This window comes from Megalobrama amblycephala, linkage group LG4, assembly GCF_018812025.1.
Source record: "Megalobrama amblycephala isolate DHTTF-2021 linkage group LG4, ASM1881202v1, whole genome shotgun sequence".
Classification (NCBI taxonomy): Eukaryota; Metazoa; Chordata; class Actinopteri; order Cypriniformes; family Xenocyprididae; genus Megalobrama; species Megalobrama amblycephala.
In genome coordinates, this window is record NC_063047.1 from 55,861,933 (window position 1) to 55,881,234 (window position 19,302).

At 38.2% G+C, this 19,302-nt stretch overlaps 1 protein-coding gene across 11 annotated transcripts; it reads right to left on the minus strand.

The window, feature by feature from the left end:
• Positions 1-17,046, minus strand: LOC125267987 (putative nuclease HARBI1). Of its 11 annotated transcripts, XM_048190107.1 has the most exons (5): positions 16,563-17,046; positions 16,394-16,464; positions 6,443-7,045; positions 230-5,046; positions 1-136 (listed from the first exon to the last, which is right to left on the minus strand). In XM_048190107.1, the coding sequence occupies exons 4-5, from the start codon at positions 1,111-1,113 to the stop codon at positions 1-3; spliced, it is 1,020 nt and encodes a 339-aa protein (XP_048046064.1). In that variant the 5' UTR covers positions 1,114-5,046; positions 6,443-7,045; positions 16,394-16,464; positions 16,563-17,046. The 11 variants fall into 11 exon arrangements, 8 of the variants coding, with proteins under 8 accessions (XP_048046064.1, XP_048046066.1, XP_048046067.1 ...); XM_048190109.1 differs by lacking the exon at positions 16,394-16,464 and having other exon boundaries at positions 16,531-16,595; XM_048190110.1 differs by lacking the exons at positions 16,394-16,464; positions 16,563-17,046 and adding an exon at positions 11,161-14,963.
• Between the last annotated feature and the right edge of the window lie 2,256 nt (positions 17,047-19,302).

Sequence of the window (19,302 nt, forward strand, 5' to 3'; positions counted from 1 at the left end):
TCAAACTGAGAAAATGTTTTCTGCAATCATTTGTCGAATGTAACGCCCAGTTCCATCTTCATCTCCTGCCTCTGCGATCTCCAAAGTGGGTTCTTCAAAAATTTGGTCATCCTCCATGTCTGGGAGTGCAAGATTTCTATTAAAAGGAAAGTGATCTTTTACTCATGTAATTTATAATCATTGGGGAATATGTAGCTAGGTGTTTTAATTACAGTTAAAAACTTATTACCTTGCTATGTTGTGCAAAACAACACATGCACAGATAATGTTGCAGACTCTTTCTGGTTTCATTTTGAGCTCTGCATGCAGACAATGAAATCTTCGTTTCAGGACTCCAAAACACCTTTCAATAACATTTCTTGTTTTGGCATGGGCTGTGTTGTACCGAGTTTGAGGCACACTGACTGGGTTCAAGAAGGGTGTTAGAAGCCAGGGTTTTAGTGGATAACCAGAGTCACCCAAGAGCACACCCTGCAATTCTCCTCTCTCAAATGCATCATGAATTTGGGAATTCACTAAAATTCTTGAGTCATGGGTTGATCCTGGCCAACGAGCGACACAGTTGAGCACTCTCAGTTTGGCATCACAAATTGCCTGCACATTAATACTGTGGTAGCCTTTCCTATTAACAAACAATGGCTCATGAGTTGAAGGTGCTTGAATCCTAATGTGTGTTCCATCAATGGCTCCTACAACATTTGGAAATCCAGCAATGTTGAAAAAATCTGCCTTCACCTTGTTCAAGGTAGAGACATCAGTTGGATAAAGTGGAAGTCTGCCTGACAGTGCATGAGCAACCCGATGAATAATTCTTGATGCTGTAGACTTATGTACCCCAATTAAGTCTGCAGCTGCATTTATAAAACATCCTGTGGCAAATAAACGTAGAGCTAGACATACTTGTAGCAGTGGAGGGATGCTAAAATTTCTTGAAGTTTCAGGCCTCAGATGCTCTGCCAAGTCAATTGCTAGTTCTTGTATTGTATGTCTTGGAAATCTTAGCTTCTCCAGCAGTTCCTTTTCACAAAGTACTTCCAATGGGTTTGAACGGTCTTTGAAAACTCTTTCTCTTCTTATTGCCCTTTCATAAAACCAAAGATTAAAATTTGCCATATCGCAAGACAAAGTTGGGCCACTTTTGTGAATCTAGAGCATATTTTTCTTTTGACAGTTTGTTTCTATGGCAACATAGATTGTAAGAGAAAGTTAGCCAAGGGGGAACCAGTCTTACTTTTTTGTCTCAAATTAGACCAATCTAAAATTTTATGCAACCGACTTAAAAAGTAAATACCAGTCTTAAAGAAAAAAAAATAGACGACTAACTTGTAAGACTAGTCTTAAATAGATTTATGCAACCAGCCCCAGGTTAGGCTGTAGGCTACACTTCAGCCAAAATTAATTCATTTAAAAAAGTAACGTACAACGCACCATATGGTAACGGTAACGGAGTTAATTTATTTAAAAAGTAATGCGTTACAGTTACTGTCAAAAGTAACTGCTTTACAGTAATGTGTTACTGCCCAACACTGGTCACTGTAAAGCCGCTTTGAAACAATATGTATTGTGAAAAGCGTTATATAAATGAAGATGACTTGACTTAATAATAATAATAATAAATCAATTTAAATCGATATTTCGCGTCCTTTCTGTGGTAAATACTTGTAAAAAGTCAGCTGGTTAATCTCAGAATAACCCTCAACAGGGTGACCTGGGCCCTAACAATAAGGGAATGTACATACCTACTCATAAAATGAATTGTGGTTTCTATAGAGCAGCAGGCACAATTATTATTATTTATATAAAATATTATTTATTGAACAATAATATTTAATAAACAACGATAGCCATCATAAAAGTTGCTCAACAATTTCGTCAAAAGTACATAGGCAGCGCTCTGATACAGCATTAAAGTTATATAAAAAATATAGTTATAGTTTGCCCTTAGCCAAAACTATTTGCTCTGGAACAAACTGAGATCAAAGATTGATCTCAGATACTATACAGCACCCACCTATCTTTTATATTTCAGATATTCCTTATCATGGTGAACTCAGGTTATAACAAATTGTAATTTTAAAAACTCATAATTGTGAGCTGTATCTTCATTATTGACACATAGACTCAAGCATTTTTACTTGTTCTTTTAGAAAGAAATTTTTCGATGTGTTCCACCTGGTGATTGGAATACTTTACAAAATGATTTGAAGATGCAAATCTAGTGTCAAATCTCTTATTTGTGAGTTGGTAAAGGAAAAATTGATCTGCAAATGTTAAGTATATTTGTATTTGTGTTGATGTTTTGTTAAGCAACATTGTGTGAACATCTGTGGCTGCTTGTCTTGGCCAGAAGTCTAAAAGAGATTCTTAATCTCATTTTCCTGGTTAAATAAATGACAAATAAAAAAAAAAAAGTTTAAATCAGTTAGTAACAGGTTAGTGCTAAGCATTTTACCTTGAATGTCCAATAGAATAACAATTGTCAGTAATATGTCACTGAGAGTCAGATGGGATACCAGCAGTGCAAACAGTTCCAACAACTACCCTTCATTAAACCCTAGAAGCTAACTGAAACCTATCTTGGCAACAACTAATGGATGTTGATGGAAATCATCTTTGTTTTAACCATCTTCAAAGATGCTGTATGTCATTTTTTGATCGTACTAAAGGTACCATTAAGTACCTTAAAGTACCATAATATGTTTGCAGAAATTTAGGACAAAGTTCAAATACAAAATCAATGCCGCAGTCAGTTATTCTACTTTGAAAATGAAATGTGCGTTCCACGTAGGAATGTCTGTTTCTGTTTTGGCCTGTGTGATCCTGCCACTGCCAATTTACCCAATAGTATTTCAACAAAATGACTTAGAATAGTGGTATGAATTTATTTGCAATAAATACTAAAGTTATTAGTGGACATTTGGAAATTATATATATATGTGCGTCATGTGGGAATACGCTGATACCATGTGCGCAAACACATCTAAATATATAAACTATATATAACAGTTAGGTCCGGTCAAACGACTTATTAATTAAATTCTGATTGTATTATGATGTAATATGCACATTAGTTTTGTGCCTCTGACAATTGCTTCGATCTTCTTTTTGCTCCGAATGGTATGGAAAATACTTGAGGATTGCCACAGACTTGTCCCACCACCTAGAACACAAATGAATGTTTCTTCAAGTGCTTCCATTCTTGAAAAATGCGCAGAAAACTACTTTTAAACAGGAAATGACGGAATTTTACCGTAAATATTTACAGCGGGTCTATTCGAACGGGATTAGTATTACCTGAGGTAATTTTTCCGGACCTTTTTACAGAAGGTAAAAGTCGCCGTAATCTTTACTGACATTGTCCGTAATGATTACTGATTTGGCACATTCGGGCGGGACTAAGATCACTGAGAAGCTCTGGTAATAATTACTTTATCCCCACCTCCCCATGTAAAACTAATCCCATCCGAATAGGGCTTAAGACAACCACACCCAAAGTTATAAGCGTCTGAATATTTGATATTACCACTAGATGGCGCTGGCTTGAAACTTCTCAGGCTCCTTCAGGGCATTGTTCTGGTGACCCATAGGCTATACATAGTTTTGTGAAGATATGCTAATGCATTCATAAAATAGAGCATTTTATGACCAAATTCAAAATGGCTGATGCCCAAAATGGCCGATATGGAAAAATTTGATATTATTCAGCTCAGCATGATGCCCCGAATCTGCCGAGACCACTTTCATGATTTTTGGACAAACCCTTCAGAAGTTATGAGCAAAAACAGCCATTTTTCTTATCTCCTGACCAGTAGGAGGCATGGTGCCGAAACGCAGCATGTAGCCTCTGGTCATGCTTGGGATGACATGTACCAAGTTTGGTCTGAATATGAAAAAGCATTGTGGAGATATAGCCTTGAGTCCAATTTGGGGTGATCTACGTTAAATTAATTTGCTTGTTATTCAAGAACGGTTGGGTTGATCAAAAAGCTTTTAATAACTTTGGCAGCATGGTCTGAAGATGATCTGATTTGATTTTCATGAAAATCGAATGAAGCAGCTAGGACAAGTTCGATAAAGTTGGTTTTTTGCAAAATTCAACATGACAGACAAATTATCATGATGCAAAATTAATTTACAGGGTGCAACCGGCAATCGGCATGAGCCAAGGAATCAGAGGAGAAAAGAATTTTGTTTCTAGCCATTACAGTTCAAAAGTTATTAGCACAAATGTAAGTGAAACTTTGAACAGGTGGTGGTGCTAGAGGGATTGAGTTAGAGACTCCAAATTTGCTATGGACGCATTTCAGACTGTCTTCGGTCAGTTAGCCAAATTTCACAACTTTCCTGCAAGCGGTTCTATGAGCTGCCATAGACTTCCAGAGCGGAAGAAACGGAACAATAATAATAAGAACATCAACGTATACAATAGGTGCCTACGCACCTTTGGTGCTTGGCCCCTAATTATTATTCAAGGTGGCTCTACTATTATTCAAGGTGGCTCTTATAAGTACAATGCTTATACAGACCCCAGTGAACCTGGTTTAATTTTAAGAAAAGTAGTCAATTACAAGCATAAAGGTGAATAATTCTTTTTTTTTTTTTTAAATGTGTAAAAATTTTCTGTGTGCTAGATCCTGGAGGACCCCCAACACTGCAGGTTTTGTCTTTCTCCCCAATTAAACACACCTGATTCAACTCATTAGCTAATTAGAAGAAACTCCACTACCTGAAATGAGTGTGTCAGACAGAGGAGACTTTAGGTCCTCCAGTACAGGGTTGAGAAACACTGTGCTAGAAGACCTAGTACAAAAATATTTTCAGCAAATATATTTTAACTAGAAACTGCATGGTCTATTGGGCAACAAGAGTAAAGCTGGCTTTATTTGAAAGCTCATGTTGCAATGTTTGCCACTTTCCTAATGCAACTGATTTTAGGTACAAGAAACCTCCTGACTGCATTTAATAACTTGTAATACTCCCATATAACACGGTCTCATATGTCAGTCACTGATACTGGCTCTCCTCATCAAATCCTCTGCCACTGCCCTACAATCAAAGACAACAAAAATCACACAACTTCATGTAAAAGCACGTCAATAAATTGTCACATAAGCAGCAAATTTTATGACAAGCATCTTGCTAGTGTTCAGAGGTCTAGAGATGAAACCTTCACTGGGGGCAAACGGAATTCATTTGTACAGTTTTAGTCAGTTTACATATTTTGACAAAAATATCCTTTAAATTTAGTTAATATTTTGTCATATCTAGTCATTTTCATCAATATTACTGACTAAAATGGAACCTAATTGTAGTAAGAAAAAAAAACATTTTCGTTGACAAAGTGCAAATTTAAACATTTTACATATTAATATAAATGTGTGTAAATGTGAAAATGCCTTTGTTGTTGTTAATATTTTCTCGCCATATTTTCATCAACAGAATGTTTAAATTAAAATTGCTTTATTATTATTATAATGAAGCACATTTTTTTCATCTCATCTTTATAGTTATCGCTGATAACAAAAAAAAAAAAATTGTTAATGAGCCTTTTCATCAGTAATTCCATTGAGATTAAAATGTGACTCCACCAATTTTCAACCCGCTACAGAAGATTATGCTTTCACATTTTTGTATCCCCACTCACAGACAGTAAACAGGTCTGAAAACTAAGATGAAAACCTTTGTTTTGTTTGCTCTTTCGGAATACAAACACATAAAAATGCAGTATTTTGCACAGATAATGCCGAACTATCATAATATAGAGGCTGGATAGTACTGTGCGCAGTTTTGCACCACTGAGTTTATTGAGAGAAACAAAGAGAAGTTCTAATAAACAATATATAAACTATTTCACTATGGTTGATGCGCTGAGCAGATATATTAGATTGTGAAGTCAGAGTTTCCCAGTCGCAACTCCGACTTGAGGGGGTACTCCAGTTAAAAGTTCCTACTGGGAACTAGAAATTTCCACTTCCGAAGACAAATGGAACACACCATAACTCATTCATGGTAAAACGTATACTCTTTAAAATATAGCACCCAGGAAAAATACAGGTGACGCCATTATGACTAAAGCAAGGCGGTATTTGACTCTGGCCAAGTGTATTCATAGCAGACTGGGAGTGGCACTGAGGGCATTGAGGTTTTCCTACTTATTTGACGAAAGGGAAGACAATAGCCCCTTTTCTCTAGTCAGGTAGCACTGATTTTTTTTTTTTTTTACCCCTTTCTACTGCAAAGGCATCAAAGTTTTATTGAAAGTCCATTTTGCCAGCAGTGAAGTACTCATTTAATACCAAGGGTAAATTCAACTGCATTTTTAGCGAACTGCCCAGAGTGTAAAAGTTTTACAAATACATGTAAAACTTTATCTACACAACAAATTATTTAAGTGTGCAAGTTCCACATTCCTAGAATCAACATCACAGCATCACTCCCTCACCTTTTCTCAAGTCTGCTGTTAGTGTGGAGTTCTTGCTATGTCCCATTGCTGCAATTGGCTTTCCATCCTTCTCACGATCTTCTCCTTTAGTGTGACTGGTCTCCTCTTGCAATTCGTTCAGAGCCTTCTGAAAAGATCTAGCTAAGCATGCGGTCATATCTTTTGCCCGGTCAGGTCTGTTACACCAGAACATTCTGCACTGCAGCTGCTGGCCTCGCTGCTTAAAGATATAGAGGAAAAGATTGGGCCTACTTGCATCAGCTGCACAATATGCAATGTCTTTTAGATAGGTCTTAGTGAGCTGTCTGCCCGTGCTGATCTCCTTCACCTCTATGTAGCGAGGTCGGACAACGAGAGCGTGCTCCTTGCCAAGTTTGCCTAGGGTGGCCATGTCTGGCGATTTCTCAAGTAAACGACCTATGGCCTCCTCAGCTTGCTCTACATCCAGGGAATAGATCTTTTCTGTACCAAGGTAGTGCACTTTGAAAAGCGGGTCACCATGTGAGAGGGTCTGGGTGCGGTCCTGCCGGAAACAGCGGCGGAAAACAGATGGAGATTTCCTTAAAGTCTGCATGAGCTGGAATGAGCTGCCCCGAGACATAACTGAGGTAGAAAGATCAGAAAGAATGGATAGAAGTAGTTATTGTGGCATTTTCACATTAAATACACTGTGAAATGGAACTGGAGCTATTGGCTAATTACATTAAGTAATATTGTGCAAATATTGTTTCATTGGTCCCTTCTGTTATTGTTGTTCACTTCACATGAGAACCTTCAGTTCAATAAGCATGTCTATTCTGCCCTCGCATGTACGACGTCTGCTTTGTACAGCTAGACAGATAGTTAACAGCAATGAAGAAGAGAAACTCCAGATGTCTTGTTGAGGATTGATGTTTTATCTTTCGTTCTCTTTTCTTCCTCAGTTTTATTTCTTAATCTTTTCTCCATTTAAGTCTGTAAGACTGGAAAAATAAACATAAAAGAACAAATAAACATTACAAAAGTGTAACGTGTGTTGTGTCTATTTCACAATAAAATGTAAAGTTACCCAGTAACTCTGTAAAATTAAACAATATTCTCTAGGTCCTATAACTAAACGGTAGAGGGCAGCACACTCCTCGCCTGGTATATTATTATACCACTACCAACATCTTTTAATTACTCAAAGACTAATCAACCAAATGAATATGCAATCTATCAGTAGTTACATTTATGAACATCATCGTAATTTATCAGAATGCCCTTCACCCTTAGACATAAGAAAAACAAGTTCCGAGATGGGTCTGATGTAAGTTTTTGTTGATCCTTGCCTCACAACTTTAACTTCAACCTTGCGGACTTTGTTGTCTTTGCTAGGCAACGTCTTTACCACAAGTCCAATTGGCCAGTCGTTACGTTTAGCCTGACTGTCTTTCATCAGAACTACATCATCCACTTGCAAGGTAGGCTTGTCATCAGTCCACTTGTGACGTTCTGCAGAGTCACCAGATACTCCTGTCTCCAACGTTTCCAGAATCTCTCAGCCAGACACTGCACTTGTTTCCACTGATTTTTGTGAAGATCCTTATGATCGAAGTCACCTGGAGGCGTTGTCACTGGAATCATCTTTTGCGTGAGAATCATCGCAGGCGTCAATATAGACGGATTGTCAGGGTCAGTTGATACTGGAATCAATGGCCTGGCATTTAGAATGGTGTTTCCCCCACAAACCTCTGTGCATTTTGATGTTATTGCAGGGAGAGTTTCAGGAGGAGTCTCATGAGTCTCCTCCTCCTCGCCTTGATCTGCTGGAACTTCTGAGAACCAGGGTGCTGGACCAGAATGTAAAGCTGATGTGTGAGTCTTGCTGCCACATTCTCTACATACTATTTCTTTATCACAGTCTTTCGCCCTATGTTTGGTCGAACTACAGCACCTGAAGCAGATGTTCTTCTCCCTGAGGTAGGTCTTACGTTCCTCTATCGGCTTGCTACGGAAGGTACGGCATTTTCTGAGAGCGTGGGGTTTGTTATGCAAAGGGCATATGCGGTCTGGATCTATAGCACCTTTTTCGACACAGCCTGTAGGAGCTGCTTTAGCCTCAGAAAACACGCCAGTCTTCCTTACAGACACTGATGATTTGTTGTTGTATTTTGTGGGTCTCTCGGACTTGGTTGGACCTGAGTGTTGAGCTTGAGATATCATAAAACTAGGGTCGTTTCTGATTTTGGCTTCAGAACGAATAAATTGTGAAAAGAAGGTGAAAGGTGGATAGGAAACATGGTTGTGTTCCTTGTACTTAGACCCTTGTGAAATCCACTTTTCTTGGAGACTAAATGGGAGCTTTTCTAATATAGGGTTCACTCCACGTGACGTATCAAGATATGCTAGACCAGGGAGGTATCCTCCTTCTTTTGCATATTCGAGTTCAAGCAAAAGGTCTCCAAGCTCTCTTAATCTCACATTGTCTCTGTTTGAGATTCTGGGGAATTCCTCTATCCTTTTCAGAAGTGAATGCTCAACTGCCTCTGGGGTTCCATAGGTCTCTTCTAGTCTTTGCCAAACCATGTTTAGCCCTGCAGCTGAGTTGTGGCTGTGTATGGCTCGTATTCTTTTTGCTTGTTCCTTAGACGCTGGCCCGAGCCATTTAATCAAGAGGTCTAACTCTTCTCTTGGAGTTAAGGTGAGTTCCTCAATGACACTTTGAAAGGAACTTTTCCATGCCCAAAAGCTTTCCGGGTGGTCATCGAACTCCGTTAAACCAGATGTAACCACTTCTCTTCGCATTAGGTATTTTGCAACATCTGGCGTAGCTGCTGTATGCTTCACAGAGCTGACAGGGTCCCACCTCTGCTGTGCAGGCTGTCTCAGGTCCGTTGCATCTACATGTGGATCTAAATATCTCTTTTTCTGTGTCTGCACAGAAGGAACGTTTCCAGAAATATGTTGAGTTGTGCCCACTGCTAGTTGAGGTTTCATATTTTTAGGCGCTATTTGTTGATGAGAATCTTCATTGTCGATTCTGAGGTTACTCATTTCTTGTTTGACTGATTCCACGGCAGGTTGTGAAGATGTGTGCATAGATATGGGTTCTGATGCACTACAGCTGTGTTGCCAAACATACTCACTTGTCCGTTGTGCAGCGTTGGATGGCGAGAGTGGTAAGTCAATGTCATGGCGAAACACTGCTTCTTCTGCAGTGGCTGTAGCTGCCTCCTTTTCTTTCTTTAGAATGTGCATTTTTGCCTTTAATGTTGCTTCTTCGACCATCATCTCTGCTTCTTTCTGAGCGAATGAAACCTGCATGCGGGCAGCTTCGGCTCTGGCTCGAGCTCTGAGTGCAGCAGAGCTTGTTGTTGATGATTTAACTTCAGTAAAGTTGGTTTTATATTCGCACATTCGGACTTCTGATAAATTCAGGCTTTCCAATAAATGTGCAATAAATTAATGTTTGCGAATTTTAAGCAGCGACGTGATATTGACAACCAACGATTGTCAACTTACAACATTTTTCACAGTCGATCAAAATAGGCAAGTATTGTTTTAATGGCATATTTACTTGTGAATGTCCACTGAATGTCCAATGTAGTGTGATTAACAAGACTATTGAATACGGATGGCCGAATGTGCGAATATAAAACCAACTTTACCGAAGTGATGATTTACTACTTGCTTGGGCGATGGATCTAGTCACCAAGGACTGATGCATCTCTTCTGTGTTACTCCGTTCATCCATCCTGGTTGCTTGGATGACAATGGGTCTGCAACGCTGAAACTTCGGTAAAGTTGGTTTTATATTCGCACATTCGGACTTCTGATAAATTCAGGCTTTCCAATAAACGTGCGATAAATTAATGTTTGCGAATTTTAAGCAGCGACGTGATATTGACAACCAACGATTGTCAACTTACAACATTTTTCACAGTCGATCAAAATAGGCAAGTATTGTTTTAATGGCATATTTACTTGTGAATGTCCACTGAATGTAGTGTGATTAACAAGACTATTGAATACGGATGGCCGAATGTGCGAATATAAAACCAACTTTACCGAAGTAACGCTGAATCAGTGTAGAGAGTTGAACTGCTTTGTGATGAACTTAGTGCATTCGTGTCTTCTTACTATTCTGCCCTTGCATGTACGACGTCTGCTTTGTACAGCTAGACAGATAGTTAACAGCAATGAAGAAGAGAAACTCCAGATGTCTTGTTGAGGATTGATGTTTTATCTTTCGTTCTCTTTTCTTCCTCAGTTTTATTTCTTAATCTTTTCTCCATTTAAGTCTGTAAGACTGGAAAAATAAACATAAAAGAACAAATAAACATTACAAAAGTGTAACGTCTGTTGTGTCTATTTCACAATAAAATGTAAAGTTACCCAGTAACTCTGTAAAATTAAACAATATTCTCTATATCACACTTTTACATAATGAACTACAGATGTTCTTAATGTATAGAAATCAAACAAACATCCTCAGTTTCACCAAACTAACTGCTACACTGTTACGTGCATAATCTATGCAAATCAGCAGATGAAAATAAACCAACTAAGTTAAATAATCTGAGGCGAAGTGTCGATGCTCGTTGCTGAACAGATAAATCAGAGCGTCAAAAAAACAAAGGCTTAGATCTAGAGCATACGCGAGAAAACGAAAACAGCCACGAGCGTAGTAAAATACATTATAGAATGTAAACATATACATCATACAAGAACTACAATTCTGACGTATAATTACTTACAGAAACATATTTGACCAAGCTGTGTAATGAAGCAGACTCGTGAATGATTTCTGCGTTGTTGCTCTAACAGGTCCGTAACTGAAACGAGTCCGACTAGGTACGTCACTGAAACGAGTACGACTAGGTCCTATAACTAAACGCAGCACAATGTCCAAACAGAATCTGCAGAACTCTGCCATACTTTTATTGGTAGTTGAAAAAGCATTATTAAATTAGCCCAAATTTTATAAAAATGTACGGATTTGCAGGATGTTGTAAATGACAGAGGTTTGAATTCTGTGGAATTCTGCATATGGGCACACATTCTGTGTGGACATGTCAATGAGCGATATGACTTGCTATTAATAAATGTCCAGTATGATGTATCCTTTCTCTTTTCTTAGCCCATTTATCAGCTCTCTGGTGGTGCTTTAGATAGTAAGCTGAGGACTCTGTCTCAGGAAGTACCTGCCATGTTCCACCCCAAATATTTCTGCTCTAAACAATGGATGTGTACATATGTGTGTCTGAAGGACAGAGTGAGCGGCAACAGATGCACATAATTAGGTCATATTTCAACTCAAATTTAAATAAATAAAGTATGAACATGTAAGAAAATTAACCATACTGGACATGCTCTTAAGAGGTCTCATGAGATTCTCCTATGTATACATCTCTATACATGTCTATATTAAAGTGCCCCTATTATGGATTTTTGCAAATTACCTTTCATGTAGTGTGTAACATAGCTTTCAAGTGAATGAAAACATCCTGCAAAGTTTTAAATCTGAAAGTGTACCTTATATAAAGTTATTGTCTCTCAAAAGTAAGAGTGGTCTTTGTGAAAACGAATCCCAAGCCATTTCGTTGTGCATATTGCCTGCCCACTTATTGTGCACAAGGACACAAAGGAAAATGTGAAACCCCTCAAACACTGCCAATATGTGAAGAATCAGTGGTTAAATTTCATCTTTACAATGATACCACAGCAATATAGCCTGAACCTGCTGCGTTTCCGTCATTTTACTGACGACTGCTTCTTCAACCTAAATGCGTTCAACAAGTGATTCGCAAGCCGGTTGTTACTGAAGGATGGGTCAGTACCCAGTTTATTTGGACCAGCTTGTTCCTCCCCTGAATCAATACGTTTCTGCTTTGGGCTAACGCATATACCATGACTGTTTGGGTGTTTGCCACCGAGCTGTGGGCTAGGTTCACTAACATAAACACAAAACAACTTATTTCCTCTCTGAGTCTTTATTTTTTAGAACAGAGCGGAGCACCATCATTATTATAATACAATGTAAGTTTTGCAAGCACTGTATACAACTGACTGGGTCATCTGACTAATCACCGCAGATTAGCATCAAGCAAACGAGGGGTCTGGAAAAATGAATCGTTGAGCAAATCATTTGGGAGTCCTTGAGCAAATAAGGTAAAAATAAATGCATAGTATAAGACCATAAAAATGTGAAAGTTTTTTGACCTTGCATGCTTGTAAACCTGTTGCTGGGGACTCCCAAAACAAAAATAGGAAACTTTCAAATGCCATAATAGGGGCACTTTAAGTAATCATGCAGAGTTTAACAGAATTTCACACAAGATCATTTACTCCGTATGTAAACATACTGTATCCTTGTTTGTGAATGTTCTTTTTTTTTTGCAGAACACAAAAGAAGATACTTTGAAAAACAATTGGAAATATAGCTGCAAGCAGTGATGATGGGCCCAAGCCCAGTGGCACCGCCACCACGGTGGCTTCAGTGCAACTGTGTACGGCGGACAATGGGCATTTAAAACGATTAAACATAAAAGGTCTATGTCAAATTCAGACCACATTTACTGCAGCAACTGGTGCCCATATGATCACAAACCACAACAGCCACATCCACGAGACTGTTTAAATTTAGTTGAATTTCATGTCATAGAATGTCATAGGTCAATTTCAAATGATTGTAGAATATCATCCTAATCTGCCATGTGTTTTTCTCAGACAACCTCTATAAAAATTCCAGAGTAAATTACATACTGTTATTTGCGCAAATTCAACAGTGCTCTTAGAAGTCTAATCCAATCTAATGCGCATGTCTGTGATTGCTGGTGTTGTATTATCCAAACACTTCTCTTCATGTGTTTTTTTACCTCCCTAAGCTATCGTTTGTGCACCAATCTTATGCACCAAAAATATGCTTTCATTTAATTTCAATATGTGTGGTATACAATGAAAAAATAAAATTATAAAATGTATTAATAGAGCTAAATCACAGAACCTGCAAAGACGATTTTAATATCAGTCTCAGGTAATAGTAAGGTACATGTCTAGATTTTTTCCTTCGCCTTCAGCTTGGGCCCTAATCAGAAGAGCAATATCACATTCAGATCTGCGATGGCACTGCTGCTGACACAGGGAAAGCAGTTGGCCTGTATGAAACAGCTTCACAAACAGTCTTTTCAACCACACAGTATCGTTATTTCTGTATAATAATTAAAAAAGAATAAATAAGAAGTTTATAGTTCGGATATAAGCACTGATGTCTACAGTATAAAACAAAATAGAGTAAATTACCTTTTAAAACTGCAATAACTACGTTATTTTTTTATTTTTTTTAAATTGATTTTCAATTTATCCAGAATCGTGCAGCTCTACAATATGTCTTTTTCCCTGGTCTGTTGTATAAATATTGAAAAACCTATAGCTAGAGGTACCTTTTGGCCCATACTGGGAGTAAAACGCTCCAAGGGGGGCAATGGTGGTTCATGATCATATAGTGGTTTGTTGCTATTTTGTGTTTGGGCCTTTTACACCAGTGGGAATTTTTAAAATGACATACTGTACATAAACAAATATGCTGACACAAATCCACATTACAAACAGTAAGAAATAAACAGTATACAAAATCATATAAACAAAAAGCAACAAAAAAGGTTTGTACCCTTAACTGAAATAAGAGCAGTTTTCTATCATTGCAGCTAATAGTGTTTCATCATAATCCCGCAGAGATATGGGAGGAGCTGAGTTAATCAATGTTATATTTGCCCACATACAATATATGTGGAACTAGGGCTGCACGATTAATCGTATTTTAATCACGATATCGATATCTGCTTCTCTCAATTGATTACAAATAATTGTCACGATATTGGGCCGCTCATTATTTATCCTTAAAACATGTTTTTTTCTTTGGGATTTACGTTATCTTGCATTGGTAACAAGCCTCCAATGTCATAGCAGTCATGCTTGTGGTTGCCAGATGCAAAATCCCCAAAATAGAGCTTTTCCCTTAAAAGGATATACTTTCTTCTGTGTGTTTTACTTAATCTGTGCACACGCTCCCTCTAAATGAGGAAGAAGTGCTGATGATCTGATGTGCGCTGGAGTTTAGCGATCTCCTCAGCGAAATTCTGCTTCAATGAAAGTGTCATACAGCCAGTCTTTGTTTCTTCACAAGCCACTTGTACTATTTGTGTGACTAAATCTGCCATGATCAAACCTTCAGTGATGAATTTCAACAAATGCAACATGGATCTCCACCTTACTGTTGCAGAATGCACTTTTGCAACCTATGTGACAATTAATTTGGGAAAATGAACATAATTTGGAATTATTGGAAATAATATTAGGAGTTTCGCCATTTTATCTTTTGAAGTTCCTAAAGGTTTTACCAGTTTTAATAATGTTAATCAGTTGAAAATGATATAGCCACTGGGACGTTCTAAACCCTTAACATGAAAATGTGAAAAAGCTTAAAGGAACACTCCACTTTTTTTGAAAATAGGCTCATTTTCCAACTCCCCTAGAGATAAACAGTTGAGTTTTACCATTTTCAAATCCATTCAGCCAATCTCCGGGTCTGGCGGTACCACTTTTAGCACAGCTTAGCATAGTTCATTGAATCTGATTAGACCATTAGCATCTCGCTTAAAAATGACCAAAGATTTTCGATATTTTTCCTATTTAAAACTTGACTCTTCTGCAGTTACATTGTGTACTAAGACCGCCGGAAAATGAAAAGTTGCGATTTTCTAGGCCGATATGGCAAGGAACTATACTCTCATTCCGGCATAATAATAACCATACCATGGGTGCAGCAGGCGCAATGATATTCCGCAGCAGCTGTGAGCCCATTTGCACAGGGAGCGTGGCTTGCAACCATGGAGACATTTGTGAGAGGCACTGCATAATATCATTGCGCATGCTGCACCCATGGTACAGCAGCAAAGTTCCTTGATTATTACGCCGGAATGAGAGTATAGTTCCTAGCCATATCGGCCTAGAAAATCGCAACTTCACTAATTAACTAAGACAGTGTTATTAACAAACCAAACTTAGTGAACACCATACTAATAAAGCATTCTATGTACAGAAAAGCAGATGAGCCCAGAATATGAATGCAATGGGGTAAATGAAAGCTCCATGTAGACCAATGTATTCTCAATAACATTAGAGTAAGCCTGACTTTCTCTGATGGCAAAATGTTCCACATTCTCAAAGGCAAATACATGGGAAAGGGAAGAGGAAATAAAGATTTGGGAAGTTTGTATTATATTGACACAGGAAACACTATATATAATTTTTTTTTTTTCCAAAACCTGAGTCATATGCGATTTTGTCATTACATGCACAAACCCAGTGCACAAGAACTGCTGTAGGCCTACTGCCCCTATAGGACAGATTAAACTGATAACCAACGAGGACCCAAAAGACTGGGCACACTGAAAATCTTTGCTGTTGTTCGCCTGTAAATAATGTTTAAAAAGAAACACGATGACGTTTTTTTTGTTTTTTGTTTTTTTTTTTAAGATTCTGCACTACAACATATATATTTGTCATATTTATTTCTTCGTTTATGAAACTCTAACGTTAATTTATTCGGTTTGCAAAATATTTTGATGTTAAACAGCCTGTTTGGAAACAGCCCTATTAATCACATAAAGGTTTATTTTACGGGCGTCCTGTGGAGAGAGGAATGTAGACAAACTCAGTTTAAAAAATGCACTTCACTGCAGCGTCGCGTTTATTAATACGTTTAAGATTCGCATCTGTGCTTGTGCGATTGTACAGACAGACCTGGATCTATTCTGAAACCAATATGACGAATTAATACTGTAGAAAAACTAAATTGAGCCACGAGCTCTCCGATTAAACCATGCTCTTGGTTTTATGTATTACAGATGTTGAATATTTGATATTAACGATATGTCAAATTGATGAGGAAACAAAACGCTATAAAGTGAGCAATTATTAAACACTTACCGCCGACCGTGCGTGTTCAACCTATTTCTTCTCCAGCGCAGGATTTGAACCAAGGATGAAAAACGATTAATCTGAATAAAGCGTTACATATAATCAATTATACTCAAAACAACACTAATGAAAAGTTAACTAGACACCTGTTTTATTAAATGTATTAATCAAAGCATACCATCCCGTCACTTCAGAACTTAGTCATCTCTGGATTCAGTTGCCCAGGGTCAGCACATGTGTAGTACGAGGGTATGCTTTGTACTGAATGGGGCGGGTCTGTCTATGAACTGAGAGGTGGGCGTGATGCTAAGTTAAGCACACAATAACCTAGCCTAAAAGCCTAAATTAAGGAAGGAAATATGATAAACCTTGTCATGAAAAAGTCTTGTTCTTTGAATTGTCAGGTCAAGTCATCTTTATTTAGATAGTGCTACAGATTGTTTCAAAACAGCCTTACAGTGATAAACAAGAAAATAATGATCATTGCAAACAGAATTCAGTCCTGATGTAAAGAACTAAACAAGACATATAGTGTCATTATTCAGCTGACATCAGCTGAATTACATTCTCTGAATTGCCTACTAAGTTAGATTAAAAAGTTGTAGTCTGTGACAGGAAATATCAAAGTAATAGTTCACCCATCAGTGAAGTTTCTGTCATATTTAATGTTCCTTCAAACTCTAAATGATTTTATCTCTTTCATGGAAAGCAAAATATGTTATTAAAAAGCTATTAGTAGCTATACAAATTGTGCGCTATATACATTTTTTTCCAAATCCGTAAGATAGTGGGAAGCAGACTTAAATGTAGTCATTACAAAAACATAATATTTCACTTTAGCGTAAAAGCAGAAGTAAATAGATTGTGTGCCTACACTGACACACAGGTCCTTTACAGATGACTTCACTGTCATATGACACAGTTATGCCACAAATCAAATGGCTAAATAAGGTAAAAGTAAATAAACAGTTCCTTTAATGAGTCAACATACATCCCCTGGGAAGGATTCAGAAAAGAGGCTAAAAATCAGAAGTTATGTCATATTAAATTATGTCATTGCCATGATGACAATATGTCTGACTTCCTCTGTTGCTACTTAAACTTAAAGCTTAACCCTTTCACACATAGAGGTCACCAGTGGACAGCTATTCAAAAAGCATTTTCTTTTGATGGCATGGTTCAAAAACCATGTATTTTGATGGCATGGTTGCACATCAACCTCTGTGGACCCTTGTGCATCAACCTTATACATTGCCACCAAGTGGCAAGCTGTTGTTTATTTTTTTTCCTCTTAAAGGGATAGTTCACCCAAAAATGAAAATTTGATATTTATCTGCTTACCCCCAGCGCATCCAAGATGTAGGTGACTTTGTTTCTTCAGTAGAACACAAATGATGATTTTTAACTCCAACCGTTGACAACGGCAGTGATGTCTGGCACTCATTGAAGTATATGCGCGAGACATCACTGCCATTGTCAGAGCTCGATCAGACCTCACTAAGCGAGTGCTGAATGCAGCTGGACATAGTGGTGTTTTAGAGGTAAAAAATTATATAAATACTGTTCGGTTTCTCGCACAAACCGATCGTTTCGTGTCTTAGGACATCAATGTGTCGTCACGAGCTGCAGGGTTTAATTTGGATTTGTCTATGCAAGGTTTTTCGACTCTTATTGATCCAAGTTCCCATTCACTCCCATTATTTGACTGACAGACGGCAACGGTTGGAGTTAAAAATCATCATTTGTGTTCTACTGAAGAAACAAAGTCACCTACATCTTGGATGCGCTGGGGGTAAGCAGATAAACATCAAATTTTCATTTTTGGGTGAACTATCCCTTTAAAGGATTAGTCCACTTTCAGATAAAAATTTCCTGATAATTTACTCACCCCCATGTCATCCAAGATGTCTGTTTCCTTCTTTCTTCAGTCGAAAAGAAATTAAGGTTTTTGATGAAAACATTTCAGGATTATTCTCCTTATAGACCTTATTTTCCAGAGAAACAAGAGCGCCGCCATCTTTAGAATATTGTCTTTGAACTTCCGTTTTTCGGTAGCCCTGTATATTTCTATGGCAACGCTGTCAAAGATTAATTAGCTGGTGAAGTGGATTTACCTGTTGTAGTGTTAATGAAAGTTATCATGAGCATTGTTATGTTTAAAGCAGATGTCTTAACAAATGTCAATAGACCGGGAAGATTTTAAAATGAGCAGTTCATTCATAAATACATAAGATCGCTGTGGAAATACAAACCGGAAGTCAAAAGACAACAAGCGCAGTGCTGAAAAGGGGCGGAGCTACATAAGGTCTATAGTGGACTTCAATAGAGTGCCTCAGGGATGACGCATTTTTGTAGGCAAAACCCGGAAGCAAGTTAGCATTTTAGGACTTCTGGTTCCAACGCCGTAAAGTCTGTTATATTTGGTAAGGATCACACCAACACAAGCAGTTGCGTTAACTTATCTCTTTTTACTTTTTCTCTCTATTCTCAGACCCCACTAAACAAACCCATACATAGTCAGGCATAACAGAATGCTTCCTGCACAATCAAACTATATGCGTCACTGAACACTAACTCCATGCATTACCAAAACAACACTTGTGAGAGAACATAACATTCCCCCCCCCCCCCTTCCTACAGGTTTTCAAACATGAAATGTTGACACAAAGTCCTGTAAGTGCCCCGGGCGTGAACGAGTACGAACAGGCCGTGGAGAAACATGGGAATGGGGCAGGGCAGCCTGTGGTGGGCAAGCACAAATTTCAGCCGGTAGGTTGATAGGCATGTCTGGAGCCCGTGCAGGAGCTATCTGAGGTGTCAGCTGAAGAGCTGGGGTGTCCTGCCAAGCTGGGGGTGTGTCTGGAGGTGTCACACCTGTTGTATGTGCCGGAGGTGGCACTTTGCGGAGACGACTTGCA